This window comes from Larus michahellis, chromosome 4 (genome assembly GCF_964199755.1).
Source record: "Larus michahellis chromosome 4, bLarMic1.1, whole genome shotgun sequence".
In the NCBI taxonomy this organism is placed as follows: Eukaryota; Metazoa; Chordata; class Aves; order Charadriiformes; family Laridae; genus Larus; species Larus michahellis.
Genome location: NC_133899.1, coordinates 62,828,629 through 62,854,238, shown reverse-complemented (window position 1 = coordinate 62,854,238; position 25,610 = coordinate 62,828,629). Strand labels below are relative to the sequence as shown.

Sequence of the window (25,610 nt, the reverse complement as noted above, 5' to 3'; positions counted from 1 at the left end):
AGAGAGAGAAGGGATCATCTTGAGAAATATATGGTAGTTAGGTTAAAATATTGCCACCTCTAGCCTGCAATTTCTCCCTCAACTATAAGACCTGGATCTCAGTTGTATGTAAGGAGTGAAAACGCAGTTGCTGACTGTGCAACTGACTATTCGGAACTATGTGATCCACTTATCAAGGCTAGGTTGTGCAGTATAATTAAAAACAGCAGAAGAGCTGTTGGTGAATTGTTCATGTGTTTGCAGTGTGTTTGCTGCTTGTAGACTGCAAGGAAGCCTACTTTTTTGTTAATGTTAAAAACGGAAACTCCAGATTCTCTGCAAGTGCTGATACAAAAAACACGTGGGCCAAATTTGATATTCTATACCTACAGAAAATGCCATTCTTAGTGTTGCTTCATGTAAGATGATTAAGCAACATGGTGGCAGGAGGAAGCATTTGACAGAAAGTATCTGTAGTTAGAAGATCACAGCAGTAACCGTTGCACAAAACATGCTACTGCTGTTTCTTGGGCCCTGTGTGTGTTTCCGAAACATAATCTAAATATAGTTTGTTTCTAATCGAAGAAGCTGTGAAATTTCCAATAATTTGCCCTTCTTAGGCTTTTTGGAGTATCATCTAAGCCATCTGGTGCTAGCTTCATTCAGACAAGATGCAGACCAAATGAGATTAAATTACGTGTCCAGTAAATTACATCCAGTACGGACATTCCTGTGTCGTGCAGGATGAAAGAAAGTGAATGCAAATAACTTAGAACTGAAATACAGCAAGAAAGACTAAAATGAATCTGATTTTTTTTTTTTTAATTACTTGGTGTATACTAAAATTCTTGGGTAGATTCTTGTTAACTCTACACCTCCTTTATACTTTTTTGTAGGATCTCCTATATAGAAGATCTAGGTCACTAGTGGATTATGAAAATGCTAATAAGGCATTGGATAAAGCAAGAGCGAAAAATAAAGATGTGCTGCAAGCTGAAACTACTCAGCAAATATGCTGTCAGAAATTTGAGAAAATATCTGAATCGGCAAAACAAGGTATTTGGGTGGTCTTTTGATCCTATGTTACTACTTGAAAATTAACAGATTTTAGGATACTGTTAATGAGAATAGATTTTTGTTTTGTTTCGTAAGCAGAACTATTATCTTTTAATCAGTATTTACTTATTTTAGAAAGTTCAAACGATATTTTCCTCTGGCTCCTCATAGCTCCATTAGGGAAAGCAAAGTCTAGATGCAAATTGTTTGTTAACCACTTTTTTTATATGAATAGGATAGAATACAAAACGATAATTGCCAGCAGTAAACGCAAACCTCATCTTTTAAAGTATTGTTGAATTTCCCCTTTTGGTCTTATGTGTTCTTCTGTGAAGGCAGCAGTCTGTTGCAGAGATGATACTACATTAGAAAAGGGAGGGATCATGAAATGAGATTTCACTGAAGTTGCAGAGTTACAGTAGTTCTAGAGAAAAAGAACCATATTTATGTGTTGCCTTTTTCCTGGAAACTTACTCTCTTTTTTTGGGCTAAGATTGTTGTGAGTTAGTAGTCATCTGACTCATCATTTGGGGCACGTTTGCTTGAGGTTTAAACACTCTGCTCTTCTGGTTTTATCATTTAAGATAGCCAGATTTACAGGGTCAAAAAACTAATGATTCCTGCAAGTGAGACAGTGGAGGATGAGTGATCCCTTTAGCCTCAAAGGTATATGCATAAAGCACACTTGCTTCCTCTGTTCTTCATGCTAGTTTCAGTTTAATATCTTCCCTAGAATTTTATATATCAGCCTTGAAGGAACAGTGGACATGGAATAAGAGAATTAAATGTTCAAAAGTGTCCACGTTGCAGTCTTTTGAAAAGAGCTTTGTGTCCACAAAAGGTTAACTAGAGATGAGGAACTGCAATGATGGTTTCCTTTCATCCAACAGCACAGCAGTATCTTTGAGCCTGGAATGTGCTGAGATGAAACTTGAGGGGTTTTTTCTGTTGCCTTCTCTCACCCTTCACCTCTTCCATCCTGAAGGAAAGTCTGTTAACAGTTGAGGACACGAGCAGCAATACTGTGAATGAATCCATTTTTATTTTCTATAGAACTGATAGACTTTAAGACAAGAAGAGTTGCAGCATTCAGAAAAAATCTGGTGGAACTAGCAGAACTGGAATTAAAGCATGCTAAGGTAATTGTGGTCCTTTTTGTCCTGTGTTTCAACTGATTTTAAATATTATATGCTTGAATAACCAAAACAGCTACATCTGTTTTGTGTGATATGCACATCACATCCAAGAAGGTGAATTTGAAGGTAAGCATCATCGACAAAGTTGAACTTTCTTGAATAATAGAGAAGAAAAAAAAAAAGTATAGGTGAAATATCTCAGAGAGAATGGTATGCTTGAGGTGCCTTTGGAAAACTCATCTCCTTGAAGACAATTTTGGTGTCAGTTTTGTTTCTCTAGCTCTTTGATATTTATAGCTGCACAGTTTGAATACCTCCCTATTTATAAAACCTCATCTCACCATTTAACTGTGAGATAGGAAGTGGTTTCTCCTGTTATCCACATGTTGTGGACTTGATGTCTAGGATAGGCTAACTATTAAGCATGAGATCACACAGGCCTGTCTGAAGTCAGATCAGTGAGTGTGCTTTTTGAACCTTTAAACTATAATGTGCTAACAACAGAGGAACGTTGCAGATAGCCTCTTCAGTAAAATAATTTTTTTTTCAGGAAAAAAGCTTTTAGGGGGCCTGTACTATACTTAAATTTCACAATGTATTTAATTCTTTTAATCCATACGAAATTAATATTTGTGGTTAAATCAGGTTAGCTACTTTGATTTCATAGACAAGTACAACCGTCTCTTTAACAGTCCCATAGCAGAAGGCAGCTTTCTTTAAAAAGTCAACTCTTTAGCATTTTGCATTCTCATCACAAATCTGAAAGTGTGTTGACTGCCAAGCTTTGAATTAACTTGGAATATATGTGTTGAAAGGACTAGTTAAGAGGTGTATAATATTGCTGAGGTAACTTGTTGCTGCTTTATACTCTTTTCAGTAGTGTTGATGGTGTCATTCTTCATTCTGCCAAACCCATTGGTTATAGAACTAATGCACTGTAAAAACGGTTGTTCTGGTGACTTTTTCTTTTTTTTAATCTTTGTAGGTGTAAGTTCAGCTTGATGGGATATCTAGTTGGTAAAGTAATCAGTAAGGTCTGGGATACTCGACTCCTTTTCAAATGAACAGTGCTTACTTTAATGCGCTATATCAGAAATTCAACTATATTTTCCCTGAAGTCTTAAAACTTCTCATAACACTTGGCACCGTTCAGCCTTCCTACTTGTCTGTGTGTAACAGCTGTCTATATCCAGCCCTGAGTCTCCCAGAAATCTACACGTTTGGTCATGAATATACTGGTTATGGGTTTTAGTGAAATTAATAGCCCTAACAGTCATACTTGCAACAGTGTTTATTGATTTGCCGTATCATGCTTTAATAAGGCAATGAATCCACAGAGCTACTGTCCTGCTTCAGTCGTTGACTCCTCGTCACATCTTGGAACCGACTCTTGCTGAAGTCCCCGCATGCCTTGGAGTGGAATACTTAAAAAATGTCTCTATCTTCTAAAGTATCCCCAAAGAATCACTTGTATTAACTCTGCGCAAGTCAAAACCTTGTAGTAATATTTTCGTGAATTTTGACAGCTAACAACTGAAGAAGGCAGGGGCAAAATGCTTACTTTCCGTAGCTTTCAACTTACTTGATATGTGCTTCTTCATGTCCTCAGTTTTCCTGGAGGAGCTTGAATTTTTTCAGCAGTTCTTCAATTGTCACTACAGCTTATGTTTAAGACTTAATTTTTCAGATAGTCTGTCTCAGTCTGTGACTTACCTTGTCTTAGTAAATTTACTAACAATTTACTAATAAGGCTGTAATAGAAGCTTTGAACTGTAGTCTTGTTTTTGAAGGTCAGCTTTTTTTTGCTGACCCTTTCACCTACTTTAATCGTGGAGCACTGTAAGATTCACTAGACAGTTTTGAATATTTAAATCTTTACAATTTAAAAGGTCATTTTGACTAAGGGTGACAGTTCTTGAAATGTTAACAAATGCTGTGATTTATTGAATGAAAGGATATTTTCTTTCTCACTACATTTGAAAGTTCTGTTTTTTTCAAGGCCTGTGTTTCATATCTATTCAAAACAAGCTACTACAGATGGATCAGTTTGGTTGCTGTGCTTTTACTTCTACAGATTCTGAGTTGGATTATTACGGAGTTTACAAGTGCAATAGATCATGTTTTTCAATTTTATATAATGGGAAATTTTCTGATTAATGCTATAAACCAATGTATTTGAGGATAGTCTTATGGATAGGTTTGTACAGAGTACTGAAGGATGAAATGGTTTGGTGGAGACTGTTGAGGTAGTTCCATAAAAGGAAGAAGGAAGATATGAAAATACTTGGGGGTTTTTTGAGATAGCATTGTGCCCTGATGTCTGAAGGGCAAGGTTAGGGGAATATGAAGGTTTCTTCTTATTCCAGAGAGGATATTTTTATACTTGTTGCAATGCAAATGACGCTCCCATTTCTGGGAGGCTCACTAGCCCTAGTTTTGGCTGGGCTAAGCTGGGATGGTTGTAGACACCTAAAAGAAAGCTCCTTTTTCATGTAGGCAATACATTAATGAAGTCAGATCAAAAGCCCCCTGCTTCAAGTTTCTGGACAAAATACTTTCCCTGAAGCTGCAGCAATCCCTGACTTTATGCTTTTGCAGCTACTGGAAGCAGGTAAAGTTTTAGCAGCCCCAAACTGGGAATCGCTTGGCTTGTCAATGGCATGTGGAGCACAGCACTCCCAAACTTTGCAATGTGACCTGTTACTTAGGCCTAAGTGCTTTTTCCATCAAAAACGTAAACTGGGGTGAGGGGGCTGGGGGCAACAGATAACACTGCTGCAGGCTTTTGCTAAAAGTCTTCTATTGTGTTTTTTTTGTGGCAAGGAGTACCTCCAGACTAGAGGTTGTGCAGATGCATCTGTCTCTGAATGGTTCTAGCCATGTGGTTTCTGGACTTGGAGTTGCCTGTCACAGAAAGCATGGAGTGAAATCTGATACAGCAATGGGTGCTGGAACTCACCTGAGATGCTGTCTTTGGGAAGAAGTCAGCCACAATGAAGGCTGCTGTGTAACTTGCCGTTAAAAGTTGTTTGTTCTGTGTGGAAAGAAAAACACAAATCCCAAACCACAGACATCACTGCACTGAAGAAGTCACAATGACCAAAGTATCGAGAGAAGGTTCTGAGAGACAGCTTGCTTTTCCTGAGCTGTATCTGGCTGTGTGGCCCTGGAAGACTGGAGGGTGATAGGGGAATCAAGCTTTTAGTAAATCAAGGGCACTGTATATACAATATTTAGTAAATCAAGGACAGTGTGTTTTGTATATACAAATACTAATGCACCTTCTCTGCCCAGTTATGTTTATACTACTTCCTTATAAAATACTTGTTTTAATTTGCTAAATATCCTCTTATCCTTTCCTGGCTGCAGCTCAGGACTTTTGAAAAAGCTAAAAATCAGACTGTGAGTTCAGACTGCTTTAAGTTGATGCAACTGCAAACCACTGCCAGGAAGGATGATGATGACTCTGTTCCTTTCCCTTATGTTGGCACTATTATGTGTGCAGCTGCATAGTAAGATGAAGCTAAAAGTTGCTGTGAGTTTTTCTAAGCTTTAATTTTAGTCTTGTTTTCACAGCATCCCTTATGTCAAAACACATGGTTTTGGCAGGGAGGGTCTGAGGATAAGAGAGAGCTGCTGCTTTATCGGCAGCATGTAGTCTTGATTTACTTAAAACAGCTGCCAGAGTGCAGATGTAGGTTCTGCTTGGTCTCTGACCTATGCTAAACAGATTGATGTTTGTTTTCCTATGGCCATTCTGTCTGACTATCCCTCTAGGTAGTGTTTACCTTCTGTTTTGCTAGCTCTGTGTTTCTTCATGACTTCATGCAGCTGAAATTAATGTAAGACCTGATTAAGTGTTTGGGCATTTAGTGCAAAAGCTGCATTTAAACCTAATCAGTATTTTAAACAGTTGGATTTTGAGGTGTTCCTGTGTTGGATTTCATGTTCAAGAAGGGAGGTTTGATAGCTGGTGAAGCTGCTAAGGTTATAATCACGTACCTAAAGCATTTATAGCCTTGGCTATACTTTTAGAGTCTCTTGACAAATGAATTGTAGCTAAGATAGCCACTTCCTTCAAATAAAAAATAAAAATAAAAAAATCTAAACAGCTCTTTCCACACATACTAATATATCTGTTCTTGCCTCTATGGGCTTTTGTGGAAAAAGAATTTGTTGCATTAGTAGCAACAGATGTCTGTTTGGAACTGACAGAAGAAGGGAGTAAGCAAAATCCAATGCTAAGGAATTTGGTTAAATGCTTTGTCAGTTGTTCCTTCTTTCCTGAAAAGGATGTTTCTGTCACCATGGTTCTGCCAAAAACTGTAATATCTAGAGCTTAGGAGTCTGAGTTGGCAAGAAACACTTTTCTGAATCTGAATTTATACAACTTTCTTGAGCTGTGCTTTCTCGAGTAAGTCAAGTACGTCAAATGTTGCAGCCGGAAAGAATAATGGCTCACAGCCTCTATTGTCCTTGATTTATTATCATTTAAATCAGGTTGTTCTTGTGAGCTTTGTAAATTTGATCTAATGAAAATAAAAGATTTTCCTATTCGGAAAATTTCAGTAGACTGGCTGGCTGAGTCTGGAAATGATATATAAAAGACGTCTTGGTACCCTCTTTTCTTTAGAGTGCTACATAGTGGCCTGTGAATTGCAAATATGCTCCCAGTGCTGATGGCCAGAAGATTACTGTCACACTTTTGCTATAGGTAGCATGTGCACAGTCCACAATTATACTTCAGACCGAAGGATTCCGTTTGAAGACTAAAGTATTCCTTTTCATTTCTTACTTCATAACAGCCAATAATGAGCTGTTCAGTAATAGAGGCAGATTTATGAATCCTGTACACGTCAAAGATGGGCCACCAACTCCCCCTGCATCTCGTGTATATTGAATTTGTTTGTGTCATGGAATTACAAGCCTTTGAAGTAGCTTGAGACTGTCCTCTGCCTGTATAGGCATAAAAGGACAAGAAGTTGTTGAAGCCATAACTGAAATCACTGTCTTCTGGAGAAGACTGAAAAGGATTCAGTAGACACAACTGTGAATCTTCTACTTTGAGGACTTGAATTCAGTTAATTGCTTAATTGGGATTATAAGAACCTTAATGGGGAATAGAATTACGATTTCTCACTATTTTTGGGGCTGAGGGACAAGTGTCCTTCTGCCTGTCTATCACACATCACTTGGAATGCTTTCAACTGAAAAAGTAAGAATTACAGATTCTTTAGTACTTGTGTGGATTTTTTATCAAGGACATGCAAATCACAGCTACTGATACTGTTTAATTACATGGTTTTGTGTGTTTGAAGTTTTCTTTACAGGTTTCTTTCTGGATCCAAAAAGTTTTTAGAAGGAAGCAGTTTCTCCCTTGTTTATAACTGGGTGTCAAACTGTTTTGCATTTCATGTGAACCTGATAGGAATTACCCTTAACACTGTCAACAGCCTAATGTTGTTTCTTACACAGAGACTTCAGGTTTGGGAACAAATCTAGTACAGCTATTTAATAGTGAATAACCAGTAGTTTGAAGTGATTTAACCGTAAATGAATGCACACAACAATGTGAATACCGGGGTGTGTTTTTTGGTTTTTTGTTTTTGTTTTTTTTTTTTTTTCTGGAAAGTAAATCCTGGCTTACTTGTTGATCACATTTGCTTAATTCACAAGAGTAAATTTTTAAGTGTCAGTTCTGTAAATTCATTCAGAAATCTGAAAGTCTACCTGTATGTGTTTTATGGTAGAGTGAGAATGCTTTAAATAGGATTAAAAACTGACCTACAGATGTTTGAAAAGAAGGGCAGAATTTAGGTTTAGAGATAAAGCTTGCTTAGTGTTCTGATAGCTCTGGCTCTAATGGCTAAACTCAACTTTAATGGCTCAATCACCTGGATAAGCATGTAAATCATTCTGTCGTCTTTCAAACAAGCACGTCCTTGAACAGTGCTACGAGCTTACATGGCTGCTATGGGGAGGAGGTACTGAGTGCTGTGAACTGGCTCATGCTTCTCGATGAATTCAGTATACTACTTGAATACTTCTGCTTTGGGAATAATATTCCAGTCACACAGTAATGGCAATACTATATAAAATATGAAAACTTTGTAACTTTGAACTTCATTGCTGAGAGCGTACTCTGCAGTGAATAGTTTCTGTGGCCAGAATAGATCTCCGTGAGAAACTGGTGAAGAAACATGGAAAAGGGTACTCAGTGCTTATTTTTGAATCTCAGGTTGGCTCCATTTAGTTCCATGACACAATGCTCCTACGTTCAAAAGAACTCTTTAAGATAGAAGTTACTTACCCAAATATTTCTACATAAGCTTAATACCTGTCTGTTCTCCTTTAGTGGTGTCATTACTATTTAAAAAACAACTTTTTGTCACAAGCATAAAGGAAAGTAGGGAAATGTGGTCATATTTTTCTTTATTTTTTCTTACAGGGTAACTTACAGCTGCTGCAGAGCTGCCTGGCAGTGTTAAATGGTGATACATAAGCTATGCTCCGTCCTCCCACTAACAAGGGCTGCCCTCCTCTGGATTTTCTTTTCATGACTTTAAATAGGCATTTACAGTTCTCTGGAGAAAACAAAGTGCACATAAGCAAGCTCCTTCTTTCAAAAGAATTAAAACAAACACCTGAAAGTAGCTCCAGACTATATGAAGCAACAGCATACTTGTTATACATACATATTCATGTTTATTTAATCATTATATGCTTTCATTGTTCAGAAACCAAATGCTCTGTTTTTGTGAAAATAGCCAATATAATTATGTTCATGTTACGAATACTATGATACGGCTGCCAATCTTATCTACCTTTGTAAGTAATTTCCGAAGTTCACCATTTGAAGCACATTGTTCAAATGGCCTAAATATTACCATTAGATATTTGAATATTGTTACTATAATGGCATTGTATACACTTAGGGTTTTTTTTTTTCCATGTACTGATATCAAGAAACTTAATCTTTTTTTTCAATTGTGAACATTTCTTAGAAATTTTGGAGAACTTTGTGTAACCTTTATAACTATGATTTAAAAAGAAAAGCAAATGCATTAGTATGTTTGCCTTAACTTGTAGACTAATCCAATTATTGTAAAATAAACCATGAAATCGATGATTTTTCTAAAATTGCGCAGACATTGTATCATCTGTAAGCCTAATATTTTCTAGTAAATCAGATTAATTTAATTAGCTTTTTCTCTATTCATCCTGTAAAACCACTGAGGAAGTATTGGATTGGTCTGACACTACTCACCCAGTAATTTTTCACTTGCATTCTCAGGTTTATCTGTTTGCCTGTCCGTTTGTCTGTGACTTTCCTATCCAGTGTACTTAAATTGTTTTGAGCTTGATGGCTGACTCTGCAATTCCTTTGGCAGGAGTCCTTTTCAGAGAACTTCTGGGGTTTCTTTGTAGAAAGGGGATATAAAGTAGCAGAAGGGAGATCATAAAGTGCATAAAATACCAGTGAAAGATAATACTGCCCCACTTTGATACAGATAAGAAGCATCACTTCAGAAAATGGAAAGTAGAGCTATCCCCAATCAAAGAATGCCTGAAAAGGATCTCATTCTGCTAACTGGACTTAAAACTTAGAGCGATTTACCCAGTTGTACTTGTATTGCTTTGTCTCTTTTACTTGAACTATGAAACTTTTCTAAGAGGTGCTGTTCTGTTGTGTTATTTCAAGATGTCATAAAACTAGGCTTTACTTGATGAATTGCTCTTCACGGGGGGACTGCTGCTTTATCGGGGGGCGGGGGGGTTGTAGACCTTTGGCGGAACAGCAGTATTTTGGGTGAAGGGGATGTTTGGAGACGCCGGTTCATGTAGGTCCATGTCTGTGTGACTGCAGCCTCCCCGTGCTGACGGGGTTTCTTCTGGCCTTTTTTTTTTTTCTTTTTTTCTCTCTCAAATGGGGTGCATCGCACAGTGTCGTATACTTACCCTGCCGCCTTGCACTTTGGAACATTTCAGAGGCGGAGAAGTGTCTCACCTGGCCCTACCATTCCCATCCTGCGTCCCGTTGCTTTTCGCGCAGCCTCAGACAGGTCACTGGTGGCTGCCGGCAGCTCCGCTGCTCTACCTAAACAATAATAATAAATCATAATACTGTGCTGTTCATCTTCCAGATATAGCAGCTATAATTCCTAAGGAACTCATCTATAAATAAGACTATAAGGGACAAAGATGACAATGTATATACAGTTAACAAAATTGTACATATTTTAAGTAGGCTGTGGGAACAGTTTTTAGCTTTAGTCCTCGTTGTTCGGCGTTAACTGGCTCATTAAATTTTTTCCAAGCCTCTCGGTATCGGCTGTGTCTCTTCGAGCTCGAACCCTGGGTAAAACCGCGAAGAAATAGATTTAAAACGCGACCCGAGGACTTCCACCTCCAGAGGGACAAAGGAAGAGCCCCCCCCGGGCCGGGCGGCCGCTACGGGCACCGCCAGGGGGAGGCGGGGGGGGGGGGTCGACGGGCTGACGCCCGGTAGCGGCGGGGCCGATCCCCGGGCCGGGCCCGGCCGCGCCGCCTTTCTCCGGTGGGGGCGGAGCGGGGCGGGCGGGGCTCGGCCGCCGGAAGCCGGCGGGGGCGCCCGGAAGTGCCGGGTGCTGGTCTGGTAGCGGCGGCGGGCGAGCCGCCGCCATGAGCCGCCTGCGTGAGGAGGACGACCCGTACGTGGTGGAGGAGCCCAGCGATGAGGAGCGAGCGCTCAGCAGGTGCTGGAGAGACCCCGCCGCTCCCCGCTCTGGTGTCTCCTGGCCGGCGGGCGGGGAGGCGGTGCGGGGCCTGGCGGGGCGGCGAGGCGAGGCCGGCGGTGCCGCCGGCGGTGCCCTCAGCGTTGCGCGGCGGGACTCCCTCAGGGCCCCAGGGCCCCTGCGCGGCCGGGCCGCGGGGCGCCGCCCGGGGGTTGCGGGAGGATCACCTCGCAGCTGCCGCCGCGAGTTTCTGCCATAAAACCGGAGTATTTAACGTTTCTGACCCTACAAATGCCCGTGTGTAAACACATCCCCGCCCCTGCAGGGAGCCTGGCCTGCCGGGGCTGCCGAGGCCGCAGCCGGTCGGCTGAGGCTCCTCTGCATTCCAACCAGAGTTTTAATACCAACAAGCTAATAAAACGTTTTAATAAATACACTTCCCGCACACACGTGAATAAGGACTGCACAGTGCACCCCCACAATTCAGATGTTCGTTCTCCAAATGACTCGGTCAATGTTTTAGGCCGGCTGTAATAATTAGGTGTGTGACACTTAAATATTTGTAGCTCAGAAGATGAGGTGGAGGTGCTCTTGCACGGCACTCCTGACCAGAAGCGGAAGCTGATACGGGAGTGCCTGACTGGGGAGAGTGAGTCTTCCAGTGACGATGAGTTCCAAAAGGAGATGGAAGCGGAGCTGAACACCACCATGAGGACTATGGAAGGCAAATGGAAATCACCAGAAATGGGTAAATCACGCTTAACGTCTGCTTGCTTGTGAAATCATGAGTTCAGTGATGTCCGGTTAAGGTGTGAAGTTGATGTGTTATTCTTGTGGCTAGAGGCGTGTAGTGGCAGTCAAGTGCCATTTGAAGCCTACAGAAGATCTTAAAATGGCCGATCACTTCTGCAGAAATGTTCACTAGGTGCCACTTCAGTGAATGCCTGAGTTTCGTCTTTTCTAAGACTTCAATTTTGATGTTTCTGCACTTGTTGATTTCCTGCTTTAATGAGATATTTCTTTGTTGGATCAGTCCCCCTTTTTTTTTTCAGTATCTCTATAACTTCTGTCTTAAGTTCTTTCACATGCATTTAGAAGTCTCTTGTACTTTGTCTAGTGGCTCTAGATGGTATCAACATTTGCAGCCCTTTCTTGAAGAAAGGAGTAGCATATGGTAGATAGACATCCCAAATCAGCTGGGGGAAAAGCTCAGGAAAAATATTAATCTCTTTCACCTTTACCTGCTTATAGTTACATTTTACATCAAATAGTAAAACTGCACTAAGGATGTATGTGCTCTGGTGTTTGTGTACTGTGGGTGCAAGAGATGGATTGCTTTGGCATTTGAAGAGCATATGTTCTTTTTTATCTATTACAAAACACCTGGTGAAGTGTTCTTAATTTCCTGGAGAATCAATGTAGTATTCACTGTAATGTAGGGACTTGACTTTGTATTCAGCAGGTTTAATAGTTTTATCTGTGTTAGTGGGCAGATCTGATCTGCAGGTTTTACTTGTGCAATTAAGAAGATGTAGCGACAGTTGTACCACCACATCCATCCAGCACCTAACAGGATTTTTGGTGCAGACTGTCTGTGACAGATCTGCTTGGCAATTCATCTAGGTCTTTTTTGAACTTCTGTGGCCCTGAAATTTTGAGGGGGGGATGTTTAGTGAATTTCATTGTAAGCAAAGTTTGTGAAACAATGTGTGCCACACCTGTATTTCTTTCACATAACTGAAGGTTTGTGGAGTGTCTGAGATATTGTGTGGGTTATAGAGGGCAAAGGCAGGCATATTTGATGTGGTGTCCTCTTTGCCTAAAGGGAGTGTGCCCTGGGAGAAATATTCATTAGAACTGTACCTGAGGTTCATCTCAGAGGGAGTGAGCAGCTTTGCTCTGAGGGAGCATCTGTAAATGAAATCACACAAGCGATGTGGATGATCAGGATGTGGGAATAAATTGTGAGGGGTGTTACTTAACACACCCAGATAAAGCAGAGCACTTCTGGATAGAGTGACTTGAAAAGGGAGGTTTGTTCTGGGCTGTATACTTGCTGTCCTTTTGGTGGGGCATTCTTACCACTTCTCTTTCTGATTTCACACATAGGTACTTCTTCAGGTACTGGGCAGACTGGACCTGCTGCCACTTCAAAATACTATGATGACATTTACTTTGATTCTGATTCAGAGGATGAAGATAAAACAGGTAAATGGCTGGGGAAAGAAGAGAGGAGGACATCTTTACAGTAGCACTCCCTTGGATGCTGTAGAAACCTCTTGCGGGGTCAAGGGGCTGTTCCCGAAGGCAGCCTTTTGGGGGGAATTACCAACCTATATCATCTGAGTGTAGTTCCTGCAACTTTATGGTGTATCCCAATGTATGTAAGGTGTGTTAATGCTCTGGGGTGGTGCATGTGCAAGAGAGGTGAGCTAGACCTTTATGTTTTGGTTTAGATTTATTGCAAGTGTGGAAAAGGAAAACTGAAAAACTGATATTTTGATTTTTAAAGTAGAGTATCGTCTTGTGTCTGATGAATGTAATATGTGCTTGCGCAAATCCTTCCAGTTACACAGGACATCCGGAAAAAGAGAAAACATCAGCAACGTCAGATTCTTTCCAATGATGAACTGCTGTATGACCCAGAAGAAGACAATAGAGACCAAGAGTGGGTGGACTCACAGAGAAGGGGGTAAGAGACCATAAATATTTGAATTGTAGGATCCTTAACATCAACTGAAAAATTGAAATGAAAATGGTGAATATAGAGAAAAAGCCTATGCTGTCAAGTCCATGAAGTGAAAATATTTGTTATTTAGAATTCACAGCACATGAAACTTATAAGCCTGTAAATTTTTTATGTGTATGTAATAGAATTTGAGTCTTCAAAATTACACAGTTCTAAAACTTGCAGTTTTTTAAAATGAAGACTTCCTAGTTCTGTAAGCCCCTTTTGTCTGTAGATCTCATCTATATAACCATGCTGGGGATGAAAAGGTTGTGAGATACTTTGATTGCTAAATTAATATCTGTTCCTGCCAAGTACTGTATTTCTGGATTTGGAAAACTTTGATTTTAGCAAGCCACAAAATGTTCAGACAAAACAGGAACAGCACAAAGCTGCTTTACTGAGGGCTTTTTGAAGGGTGAAGTAGCAAAATGGTCGTTGCAGTAGAAGTAAATTTCTCCATGTAAATATGTTGAAAAGGATAATATTAATGTATATTGCCTGCAGAGATTGCATTTGAGATACCTACGTGAGAGGGTTATTAGGCACAAATTCTCAAGCCAGATGTATTTGTCTCACCAAATGAAAATTCTCTGTACAAAGTAAATGAAAAGATACTGATATGCATTTATTTATGTTCTATGAGTTATTGAAAAGGGTGTTCAGGAGCCAAATATTAATTGGTGTTTTAATATAATTAACTGGTATTTTAATATAAAAAAGATTTGACAGATAAATTGACATGCTTTACAGCAAGGGCATGTAATTTCACTTTTTATATCTCCTTTCTCCTTTCTTGAATCGGTAGGTACCGTAATCAAAGAAGAGTTCCAAAGCAACAGCAGCGGACAAAGCCTTCAGCTGTTCCAAACAGCGATGCTGTTTTGAATTGCCCTGCTTGCATGACAACGTTATGCCTGGACTGCCAGAGGTAATTAGTGAACAATAAGGGGTCATTTTGTAACATCTTTTTTTCAGTCAATAGTATTTTTAGTGTATTCAGTTTGATCAATTGATTTGATCAAGTCTGCCTTGCAAGGTGGCACTAATAAACAGATGGCAGGTGTGTATATATATGAATCAGATATAGGGGTGAATGCTAGTTTGTAAGGAGGATGATCAGTTTAACCTGCAACGTGGAGCTGGGGAAAAACAGGGTAGAACTTAAGCATAGTAAGGTAAACTATTTTAAAAAAATAATAATTCATGGAGACTAAACAGGCAGTTCAGGCTGATTTTTTCATATTTTTTCTTAAATGTGTTGGCTTGACATTCAGAGGCATAAAATTATTCCAGGTTATTTTTGTGTAAAAGTGCCTTGTTTAGGGGAGAATTAAGCTACATCAAGATAGCATATTCTTACTTCGTTTGAGTCTTAACGGTTGTGGTTTTGAGTATAGTTCCATTTAAAAGTGCCTGGAAAGCATTTAGGTGAGAATCCATAGTGTGTTTTGCAGCTCTCCAGTATCTGACTGCACTGCAAACCGAGTTAGTACTGCTAACCCATGCTAAGGAGATGACTCTTGAACAGGGAGTAAAGGAGAAGGAGATCTGAAATGAGGAATAAATTACCTCTCGTTTATCGAGTATTTTTCGTGATTTGAGGATGAAATTCCACAGTAGCCTAAAACCATCTAAGTACCGGGTGCTGTTTCTCACTCTTTTCCCTTTGCTGGCTCTGGTACTCCTTGACCCTGCTCTGTAGTCAAGTATTTCAGTTTGCAAAGAAAACTGTCGATTTTTATTGTCAGACTGGTCTTTTGTGGGTTTAATAAACTGAAATAGCTTAGCACAGTGTTATACAAGCAGTAAAGCCAGCAGAAGTCGAGATTGGACTTCTCCAGCCACCTGTTATGTTGGTTTAGGCTGCTGTAAAACTGCAGCCCGAGGGACGTTGTGTTGAATTGAACTGCAGCCCTGAATTTTACTACGCACTCCAGCTATTCAGTTGTTACACTGATGACAGCTGAAAAGAAATTTTATATTTTATTACAGACATGCTTTCTCAAGTGTGATGTGTCAGAGCTTGTTATTTATAAATAAGGAATTTCAGGCTTGCAAGACATTTTATGATGTAAGTGCCAGTAGCTGAGTCAGTTACACTCCCAACTTCATGATCTTTTACCTATCATCAGCTATATGTAGCAATGCATAATGCTGTAGTACCAAAACCATTGTACTCCAGGGTGTTTATTTCAGCAAGAGCCAGTGTGCTTCAAAAATGTCTTAAAAACAAGACAGATGGCTACAATTCCAATTTTTTTTTTGTTATTTTTGTAGTTGTGACTTTTTTTCTGTTTATAAAACATCATATTTATTTGGCTTTCAGCCCTTTGGCATGGTACTTCCTATCTGTAATCCCATTTCCAGTGACGATAACGGATTTCTTGGAAGCAGAGTTTTACCAGTGGTATGACTTGCATTTTCTTCCCTTCTCCATAGACACGAATCTTACAAAACACAATATAGAGCAATGTTTGTGATGAACTGCGTTGTTAACAAAGAGGAAATTCTGAAATACAGAAAGAAGGTAAAGAAAAGAAGTAAGAAAATGAAGCACAGCCAAGAAACTGCCTCTATACAATCAAATGAAGAAGAGGAGGAACTGTATCATCCAGTATTATGTACTGAATGCTCAACTGAAGTGGCAGTAATGGATAAAGATGAGGTTTTTCACTTCTTCAATGTTCTAGCCAGCCATTCCTAATGCGCAAAGCAGGGAAAAAAAAAACCAAACCTGCACTGTTTTAAGACTGTGTGGAGTATCAGAAATGCAGGCGAGTTAGCCTTTTTTAAAATGCGGTCTTTTAACTGTACATTTTCATCAGAGAACTTCATAATGGTTGGATTTTTGCGAAGTTTATGAAGGGAATACAGTTAACTGCGTGCATTTGAGAGCAATATTTGTTCACACTGTCAGGTGGTTGCATCATTGGGGATTTAAAATTTTGTAAATATACTGTAACATCTGTGTATTATGATCATTCCCTGTATATATACTATCCCTTATCTCAATATATATCATAACTGCTGCTTAGAATAAATACTGTGTAGTAGCTGGTTCTCCATAGTTGCATTGGTCATTTCTGTGGCACGTGGTAAAGAACTCATAGTTGGGATGTTGGGCTTCTTTAGGTTGGTATTCCGCTAGATTTGCACACAGGTAGGTTTGCTAAAGAAGGAATTGTCTTTGTATGTGGATTTTTGGCCCATTAAGATCTCAAAAATGGAAACTTATACCGAGGGGAAGATTAGCTTATATCGAGTTTGTTGGCATGGATCATTTAAGTGAACATACTGATGGTTAGCAATACAGTTAGGAGTTTTAAATGTAAATATGTATATGAAGAAAATACTGGACTTTTTTTTTCTATTGTCTTTTCCTTACAAAGACACATTTTAAAAAGAATCTATGACCATAGAGCTAGTTTGTATGCTTTTTGTGTTTCTTTAGTACGTTTACAGCTTCTTCTTGGGGCATAGAGGGCTTCTGCTACTTAATATTTAGGCTTCTTGCTTAGTCTATGAAGCCACTGCAGTGTTAACAATGGATCCTTCCCTCTCGTCCTCCAGGCATGCTCCCAAGAGGTGAAATCTTGTTTTGTTTTAGTAAGTAACGTCTCCACTTTATAGCCTAGTTATTTTTTTTTTAACACTTCACTTCGAACAAGGGTCTGAAAAAAATCTCATCTTTATGCTTTTTCTTTTAATAGTACTAGGAATAATTTGTTACATGTGCTTTGAGGAATTGTCAGAAATACTTAAACTTAGGAGGTAGGAACCTGAAGAACATACTTCTGTGCCTTAGATATGATAAAATCTTGTCATTCTTTGGTTAACTTTTGTAATCCCTGGTGCTGTATTTTACTAACCGACACGCGCTCCTTCTACACTGTGTTACACGAGAGTAAGAAGGAAAAAAAAAAGGTTGGTTCTTGTGTCAGGATTACATGAGGAGAGCACTGACTTAATATTTTCAAGTCAGCAGGAGCCTAACCTCTGCTTGATGAAGTAGAGAACTGTCGAGGCAGCTGCCGAACGCTTGGTTGGCTGGTATGGTATGCCTTCCTCTGCCTGTGCAACCTACGATCAAAACTGAGCCATGCTTGTTTTGAGGCTTGGGATCTGCCTGAGATAATATCTCAATCTTGTCTTTGCTACCTACAGTCGGACTGATCGGTGGAGCGTCTGACTTGCATATTGATAGCTATGGGATCATCTAAGGTGGGATAAATTGTTCCTGTCTGCCATAAGCCAGGAGGTGTACATGGAAAATTCTGAATGTTCGAAGAACTGTTTCTTCCTCGTAGAAGTGTGGAGGAGCAGGTGCAATAGAGGTTATAGTCTGTGTTGTAGGGCACACTGGCCTCGATGTAGCCATCTTCACATTCCAGGTGAAGCGTGAAGGCTCTGTGTAGCGCCAGGTTGAGGGTCTTTGCACTGAGCTACTGGAAACATGAGCATGCGGGAATGTAGTTCAAGGGCTCAAGTGTCCATGCTGGTGGTAGCAGGAGGAACAATAGGTGATGGCAGTCCCTGAGCTGGGGTAGAATGGAGCTGGTGAAGGAGGGGAAACTCTATAAAGAGGGATATTGTCAATTTTCTTAAGGGGCTAACAAGCAAAAAAAACATACTGAAAAGGTGTAAGGGGCCTGGGCACCACCTGGTGGGTTAGGGCAGATGTAGTGGGAGATTTTGAAGCTGGCACGTCTCTGGACATTACCTTTCCTCTCATCCCAGGTACTTGCTTGCTGCTGCTTCTTGCTTGCCTTATCACTTGAACGGCAGAGCTTCTGGTTAGGAAGCCCAGGAGCAGGCAGGACTGGGCCACGTTTGGCCCATATTGATAACGTTCTTGCAGCTTTGAATGGGAGCAATGCTTTAGTTGCGCTGAATACCCCACCTGTCCTTGAACTGTGTACATATTTATATAGAAAGGAGGCTTTCATGATTCCCATCGCTTTTTCAAGAAGCAACACCAACACAGGACTCCTCCAGCTGCAATTGCCACAAGCAACAGTGGGCTTGGATAGGGACAACAGCTGCTGTAGCCAGTTGTGTGGGAGTACTAATTGTGTGAATGCTCTCATTTCTTCTTCTACTGAAATAAATCTTTATAGATAAAGTGTGTCTAAATGTCCTCTGGTTTAATTAAATCCCTTTTCAGATTCTGCCACACAAACCAGTCTGCAGTTGTCTCTGCCACCTGGTTTTCTTTTTCACAGTCATCTCCTGGTACTGTAGTTGTATTTTGCATCTGTGTAAATAGTTCAGTACGTGCATCCTCCTGCGACTGTGTTTCCTCATTTTTCATTGTACTAATAGCACAGGTGAAGGTAGGCTGCCAGAACAGAATCACACCGCTCAGTGACACAACTGCAAACTGATTTACCAAGCAGGGTGAGTCCAGTGGGTCGATACCAGCTTCTAATCTACGGTGTGCACCCTTGGTGTGCGAAGTCCTGGCTGGTGGCCTGGCCCCCGTGCCCAGTGGTTGCACCTCATGCTCTGCTTCATCATGGTGCCTGATGATTGCGTATGTCCCCTTCCAGCGAGCTTTCAGCTGGGAAGAGCTCTCAACTCGCTTGTCAGTAAAGGCTGCCAACAGCCTTTCTAATTGTGCAGGCCCAGGCCAGCCTCTGGGAATTTCTCCTTATCTGAGGCCCATTAGCAGCCAGGGCAGGAGTGTCCCACACCCTCTGGTTTCTGTCCCCTAGTGCCTTAGGAAAGTGCAAAATTAGCAACAGTTAAACAGTTGATCTGTCACCTCTTTATTTTTCCATTAACCTACCCAGAGTTGTCCACTGTTAAGATCGTCATTTATCTGGGACATGGTTTTGGGTGGGCTTTACTCTCCGACCACTGCAGGCACCGAAGGCTCCTGCAGCACATTTTCACCCCACTTCCCGTGGGCCAGGCTTCAGGTCTTCTGTAATTCCCAGAACATCGATTTAGATTACACAGGATGAGAGAAAATAGGCTGCAGCACCGTCTCCTAGCTATGACTCAGTATTATTGTTTGAGTAACCCACAACAATTTATTGTCATTTAGACAATTATTCTCTCACCCGCTCACCCCTCCCCACCCGGGAAGGGGAATTGGGGGAAAAACAAGGAAACGTGGGTTCAAATATAAGCAGATTTACTAGAATAAGACTAGATAATTAACCTTAGTAACACTAAAGAACCAGTATTGATCCTAATACCGATGTAAAATATACAGGATCATACTCAGCCCATTCCGAGCCGTGGACAGCAAATGTCGGACACTGTGAGCGCTGCGGCTTTGGGAAGGGAAAGGCTCAGGGGTCCGGCACCAGGGCAAGGAGTTCCCTGGACCGCAGCCATCAAGGGAGACTACGCAGCAAAACTTTCTAATTTATATTGAATGTGACATTCATGGTACGAAATGATGCTGTTGGCCAGCCGGGGTCAAGCGCCCAGGTCTCGCTCCTCCTCGTCCCTGTACCTGGCGAGCTCGAAAACGCTCAGACCTCGAAACCTGCATACCATAGCTGGCTATAAAGTAAATATTTTCACAAATTCACTCACTAGAGCCTTCTGCAAGTGCAGTTTTACCAAGCATAAGAAGAGAAATTAGTCCTCAAACCGAGACACTCAGACGGGCCGTTTGCTGCCGGTTCACTGCCAGCCGTGCAATGTAACGTGCTCGGGCGCAGGCCGTGGCCCACCGCTGGACGAGAACGTTCCGGGACGGAGCCGCTGTCCCGCTGTGCGCCCCCGCCGGAGGGCGGCTGGCTGTGGCGATCACAGCGCCCCGTGTGCGCGCCTGGCCCTCAGGCCTCAGCGCCTCCATCTCGGTGGGCGGTGGCCGCTCGGGCGCGGGGCGGGGCCGGTGCCGGTCCCGGCGGCGGGAAGGCGGGCCGCGGGCTGCCACCGCCCCCGTCTCCGCTCGGCCTGGGCCCGGCGCAGGGCGGGTGGGGAGAGCGCGGGGCGCGACATGGCGCTGGGCTCGGCCTGGAAGCGGATGTCGTGGCTGTACTACCAGTACCTGCTGGTCACCGCGCTCTACATGCTGGAGCCCTGGGAGCGCACTGTCTTCAGTATCCTTCTGCCGGCCGGGCCTGGCGTCTGTCTGCGCGGCGCGGGGGGCTGCCGTCCCCCTGCGGGGGCTCCTCCGGGGCTGCCCCGAGGCCGCGGGCGGGTGTGTCGGCCCCGCCGGCTGTGCCGCCCGTGCGGTGCGGTGCCGGGCAGGCGAGACGGTGCCGGGGAGGCGACTGGGCCCTGGCCGTGCTGAGGGTGGTGGGGCGGCGGCGGGGCGTTCTGGGGGTGAGGGCGGCGGGAGGAGAGCCGGGCCGGGGAGCGGGGCCGGGCCGGGCCGCGGCGGGGGGCGGCTGGTCTGAGGCACCGAGCGCGGCGGGTGCCCGCGGCGGGCGGAGGAGCGGCACCCTCCGCCCGGGAGCGGGTCTGGGGCTGGTCCCCTCCTCGCAGGCAGGGGCTACAGCTCCTCGCCCTCACAAAGGGACACGCCGCCCAAATTGGGGAATAGCCCTCACACTGGAACGCCGCATCCCGTCACTGGGCGTCTGTCAGTCTAGTCCCTGTGTCTCCTCGGGCATAAATTCCTGTCTTGAAGTTATTTCTCCTGTAATTTTTCTTCTGTTGAGTGGTGGTAGTTCTTTCACCTGTCTTTTGCACGGGCATCTCAAGCTTTCTGTTAAGCACAGGTGTCCTTCGTGAATGCTTTTGTATTTTTGCCTAGTGGAAAGCAAATGTGCATGCTGCAAATCCTTGCAGGCTTACCTTTGCATGGTGCTTTGCCACATGGGTTTTTAGTAGATGAGTATTTAATCCGTGAGCTGGTAAGTTTGCTTTGCTCTTTTGGAGTGGAAGAACTTGATAGATGCTTATGTGAAGGCGTCTGTGTAAAGACTGCGTATAGGTTTGCTTCTTTACCCATCCCTTTCGTATAGACAGTATATTCTTTCAAGCGTTGTTATGGTATCACAGGTATTTTTCTCTTAAGCGTGTCTGTTTTGATCTTGACTTAAAATGATTTCTCATATGAATGACCCTGAGCCATCTCCAATTAATGTTGAGAGGCAGAGAGAGAAATTAGCCAAAACACTAACAAAGAGAAGGGTGTAAATAGTTGTGAGAAGCTGCTTTTACTGAGATACTATTCAGTTTTATAAAGCAACTCACATTTGTTATATAAAAGTGGTTGCCCAAGTTACAGCTCTGCAATCAGAGGTATTTTGTTTCCTGTGTGAAGTCAGTAGAAGTGGAGATAACTTACTATTCCTCTTTGCTAGTATTTATAGACTTAAAGTGCACAGTTGTTTAGGTAGGGGATCTTCAAAATGTTGTGTTCCTTGCTAACATAACCTTCCTCTGTTATGCCATGTCTGTATAACTGAGGAAACTTCCATCTTTGCTTTCTTTGCTTTTCCTGCAGTTACTTTAGTCGCAAGTACTTTTTTTTTTCTTTTGTATTAACCATGCAGCTTTTTAACTTGTGCAAAGCAGTTAAGTAAATGAGAGCGTGTGCGCATGTTTGCTTTCATAAAATGCTTATATTGTAGTGAAGTGATTGCCGCTTAACTTACAGATGTCATGGGCGGCACAAATATCGTTTGCGATCTCGGGTCACCAAAACTGTTTTTTGTCCTCAAACTGGGTGCTTTCGCTGTTGGTGGGACAGGTCTGCCGGGTGGTGTTCGGATGCCACGCAGACGCAGCAGCCTTGGGAGCTGCTGGTGTGTGTCTCTGCTGCTGGTCTGGCTGCTACTTGTGCTCCAGAATCAGAAGGGAGCGCTGATACGGAAACGTGGATTTATGAGTTGACCTTCATTTTAGTATCTCTTACTGTATGATCTTCTGGGACTAAAAATACACCAAGCAGCTAGTACGCTCTAATAAGCGCAGCTAATACCTCTGCTCTGCCACGGGGAAGTTGGTCGTTGAGCATTTGTTACACACGTGCTGTGGTGATTTGATTTCTTGAAGATGCAGAGCATGTGCAGCTCCTCTGGATTCACCTGTGGAAACCGAGTACTGCTGTCCAGTGTTATCGTGCTTGTTAATCTCCAGTGCTTTTTATAGTGTTCCTGTCTAAGTTTACTGAATCTCTGCAGGTAGTTGGGTGAAACCATATTATTAATTTTGAGTACTTTTGAATTTCAGAAATTCAAAACTTTGGCATAATCTTTCAGTAATCTGATGCCATAATTTCTGTAGATAAAGAGCCCTAGAGCTTGACAAAGGTCCAGTTGTACGTATGCATTATAAGCTGTCGTCTCACTTCTCTATATAAAAGGTCCCTGTTAGAAGTTCAACTAATAAAGTGGTCATCTTAAGGTTTTTTAGCACATAGCTTCATGTGAAGTTTGTTTTGCCGGGTGGTCTGCTATAGTAAAGTACTAATGAGCGTCTGTGTAAGTACACAACTTGACTCAAAGCTGTGCTGATGCTCTGAGGCTTTGTGAGTGAAATAGTTAGAAAGGTGCATGTCACGACGTTACTAATGCTTTTTCACTCACCCTGTTGTTGTTTGGTGGTAGTTAGGATAAAGAAACACATAAATTGAGCTGCCGGCCCATGAGGAAGGGTCTGAGCATGACATGCAGGTGGAAAAATTAATGAAATAATGTGGTGACTTAGAGCCTAGAGGACACTGGCAGCTAGAAATGGATTTGAGGTTTCCTGACTTCATTACGCTAACAGCACAACTTTCGTACCAGATGTGTTTTGCGCATCATAAATTAAATTTATTAGGTCATTCTATTCCAAGAAGTTGAGGTCAGCGTCTAATGCTTAGACCTCTGCTTAAAAATGAGTAGGTCATCCACCAATAAGAGCTCTTACTCAGTAGAGCTACCGATATTATTGTGGGTTTGGTTTGGTTTTTTGTGATAGTTGACTTTTCTCTGCTTGGCTGAATGGCGCTGGCTTCTGCAAGACTTGCAGAAGACCTAGGAAGATGCATGTAAAAACTTGTACGTGCTCAATTCTCATTTTCTGTTCCCTGCCTTGTGCTTCCCGTACTTTGGCCTGTCCTCGTGTGTCCATGACAAGGCAGTGGATAACTTGCAAGGCATCCTTCTGTAATTCACCTGATCGTTCCTACCAGTGTTCTGGTTTTTGGTGTTCAGTTGGTTCTTCCCATAGCTGTAATTGCTGAATACAGTTGACCCCGTCTGATTTAAAAATGTAATGTTATAAGATACTTACCGGGAAAGTTTTAGTGCTATAGTTACATGATAGCTAATGCACTTTCTACTTCAAATGCTTTTTTTCCTCAACTGTAATTCAGATTCCATGCTAGTTTCCATTGTCGGAATGGCACTCTACACGGGCTACGTGTTCATGCCTCAGCACATCATGGCAATATTGCACTACTTTGAAATTGTGCAGTGATGAAGAACGTATTTTCAAGAAGTAATCGGGCTTTGAAATCTGGTCCGCAAAGAAGAATGAACCTCTTAGTTTTAACAAGACTTCTACCGATGTCGGAAAGACACAATTATGACTCTGAAGACTAGGAAACGAGATATGTAGAGCAGGGACGAGAGATGTCCCCTATGTTGTGTTCATTCCTTTTAATTTTACAAGATATGCCCTTGTATAGTAGTTTTGTCTACTTTAACATTGTGATTGTACTTTGATATCAGTATTTTCTTAACTTTGTGACAGTTTCAATATTGCACTGTGAAAGCTTTTCTTAATTGTAATTTTGAGTAAATCTTAATTGCCTTCTATTTTTAATCGGAAAGTCATCTTATTAAATGGGGCTTAAAGCTTTTGCTATTGTATGGTATGTATTTGCCTGGATATTTCTATTAATGCGTTTTGTAAGAAAATACATCTAGATTCATATTAGAGACATGGATATATTCGTCTAATGCTATTTACAAAAGTTAGTTTGTATGACTGAACTCAGGTGTACTGTTTGTTGTCCAAACTTTGTTCAACAGTATATTTGTGCGTATCGCCTGAGTTTCAAATTAGCAATTATTTCAAGTTTCTGTATTCTACTTGTTGGAGGAGGGCGGGGGAGGTGAGGCATTGAGGCAGAGTGAAGACTGCATTCGTTATGTTTGGAGTACTGCCGTGGTTCTGGGCTATATCTAGTGGAAAAGGAACTTTTCTTTACTGACATAGACCCACATAAGGCTTTGGGATAGCACTTTAAATCAACCCTGTTTTTCTAGCTACCAATTCAATTGTACTTTTACAGGATGCTTTCTTACGTTCCGATGGTTATCGTTTCTGCTGATTTTCACTCAACAATGTAACTATGTCTAGGTTTTAAAGGGGTTTTCTATTGCTGCTAGTGTTCCAAACATGTTCTCGATACAGACGACCAAAACATAGGGGTTTAAATGGACTTGAGTTACATCTACAGCAATAAGTAGCTCAATACTTGGCTGAAGTCCTGTCTTTTTTTTTTATAGGGATTTTTTTCAGTTTTGTATTCTGAAATGTAAGATGGTGACAACTTAACTTTCCTAAGTGGAGGATTTTTTGTTGTCGTTGTTTAAAAAATAAAAGTTTAAAAGCAGAGCTTTGATGCAAAGCTTTCTTTGAGAAGTTAATGTGTTTCTGAATGCTGCTTGCTTTTCTCAGAACTTTCCAAAAGGGGAAAAATGATACTTGACAAAAGAATTGTGATTTTTTTAATGGCTTACTAATAATAGGTACAGTTATATCACTTATGCAACTTCTACTGAAATCAGGAATTATACCTAAGCTGTATAACTAAATTGTTCTATAAAGATACTGTCTTTTAGGTTTATTTAATTTTCTCAAATGCACACTTAGGAGCATAGAGTGTTTCGTTGTTTTTTTTTTTTTCCCCTGTATTTAAGAACTTCACGTGTATTTGATTAAAACTCTGTTGTTGTCTTGGGAGCTATAAACAGCCTTGAACTTCATAGGTGAACCCTCGATTCACTGAAGTTGGTAGGAGTCTCCCACTAAATTAGTGCCTTCGCTTATTAATAACTGGTTATCTAAACATAGGTAGGTTTTTGG

The 25,610-nt window shown here is 41.6% G+C and overlaps 3 protein-coding genes across 4 annotated transcripts in view; all 3 read left to right on the top strand.

The window, feature by feature from the left end:
• Positions 1–10,493, top strand: part of SNX6 (sorting nexin 6) — a 29,249-nt gene extending 18,756 nt beyond the window's left edge. For both annotated transcript variants that reach the window (XM_074585135.1, XM_074585134.1), the window contains exons 12-14: positions 876–1,035; positions 2,089–2,174; positions 8,620–10,493. In XM_074585135.1, the coding sequence (XP_074441236.1) occupies positions 876–1,035; positions 2,089–2,174; positions 8,620–8,673 (300 nt within the window). In that variant the 3' untranslated portion in view covers positions 8,674–10,493. The remainder of the gene's footprint in view (positions 1–875; positions 1,036–2,088; positions 2,175–8,619) is intronic.
• Positions 10,494–10,723: 230 nt separating this feature from the next.
• On the top strand, positions 10,724–18,741 carry EAPP (E2F associated phosphoprotein). Its single transcript, XM_074585132.1, has 6 exons — positions 10,724–10,906; positions 11,452–11,633; positions 12,995–13,093; positions 13,454–13,577; positions 14,422–14,544; positions 16,056–18,741. The coding sequence occupies exons 1-6, from the start codon at positions 10,833–10,835 to the stop codon at positions 16,318–16,320; spliced, it is 867 nt and encodes a 288-aa protein (XP_074441233.1). The 5' UTR covers positions 10,724–10,832; the 3' UTR covers positions 16,321–18,741.
• Positions 18,742–20,359: 1,618 nt separating this feature from the next.
• On the top strand, positions 20,360–25,139 carry SPTSSA (serine palmitoyltransferase small subunit A). The gene is made up of 2 exons (XM_074585131.1): positions 20,360–20,677; positions 23,890–25,139. The coding sequence occupies exons 1-2, from the start codon at positions 20,575–20,577 to the stop codon at positions 23,991–23,993; spliced, it is 207 nt and encodes a 68-aa protein (XP_074441232.1). The 5' UTR covers positions 20,360–20,574; the 3' UTR covers positions 23,994–25,139.
• Positions 25,140–25,610: the final 471 nt, after the last annotated feature.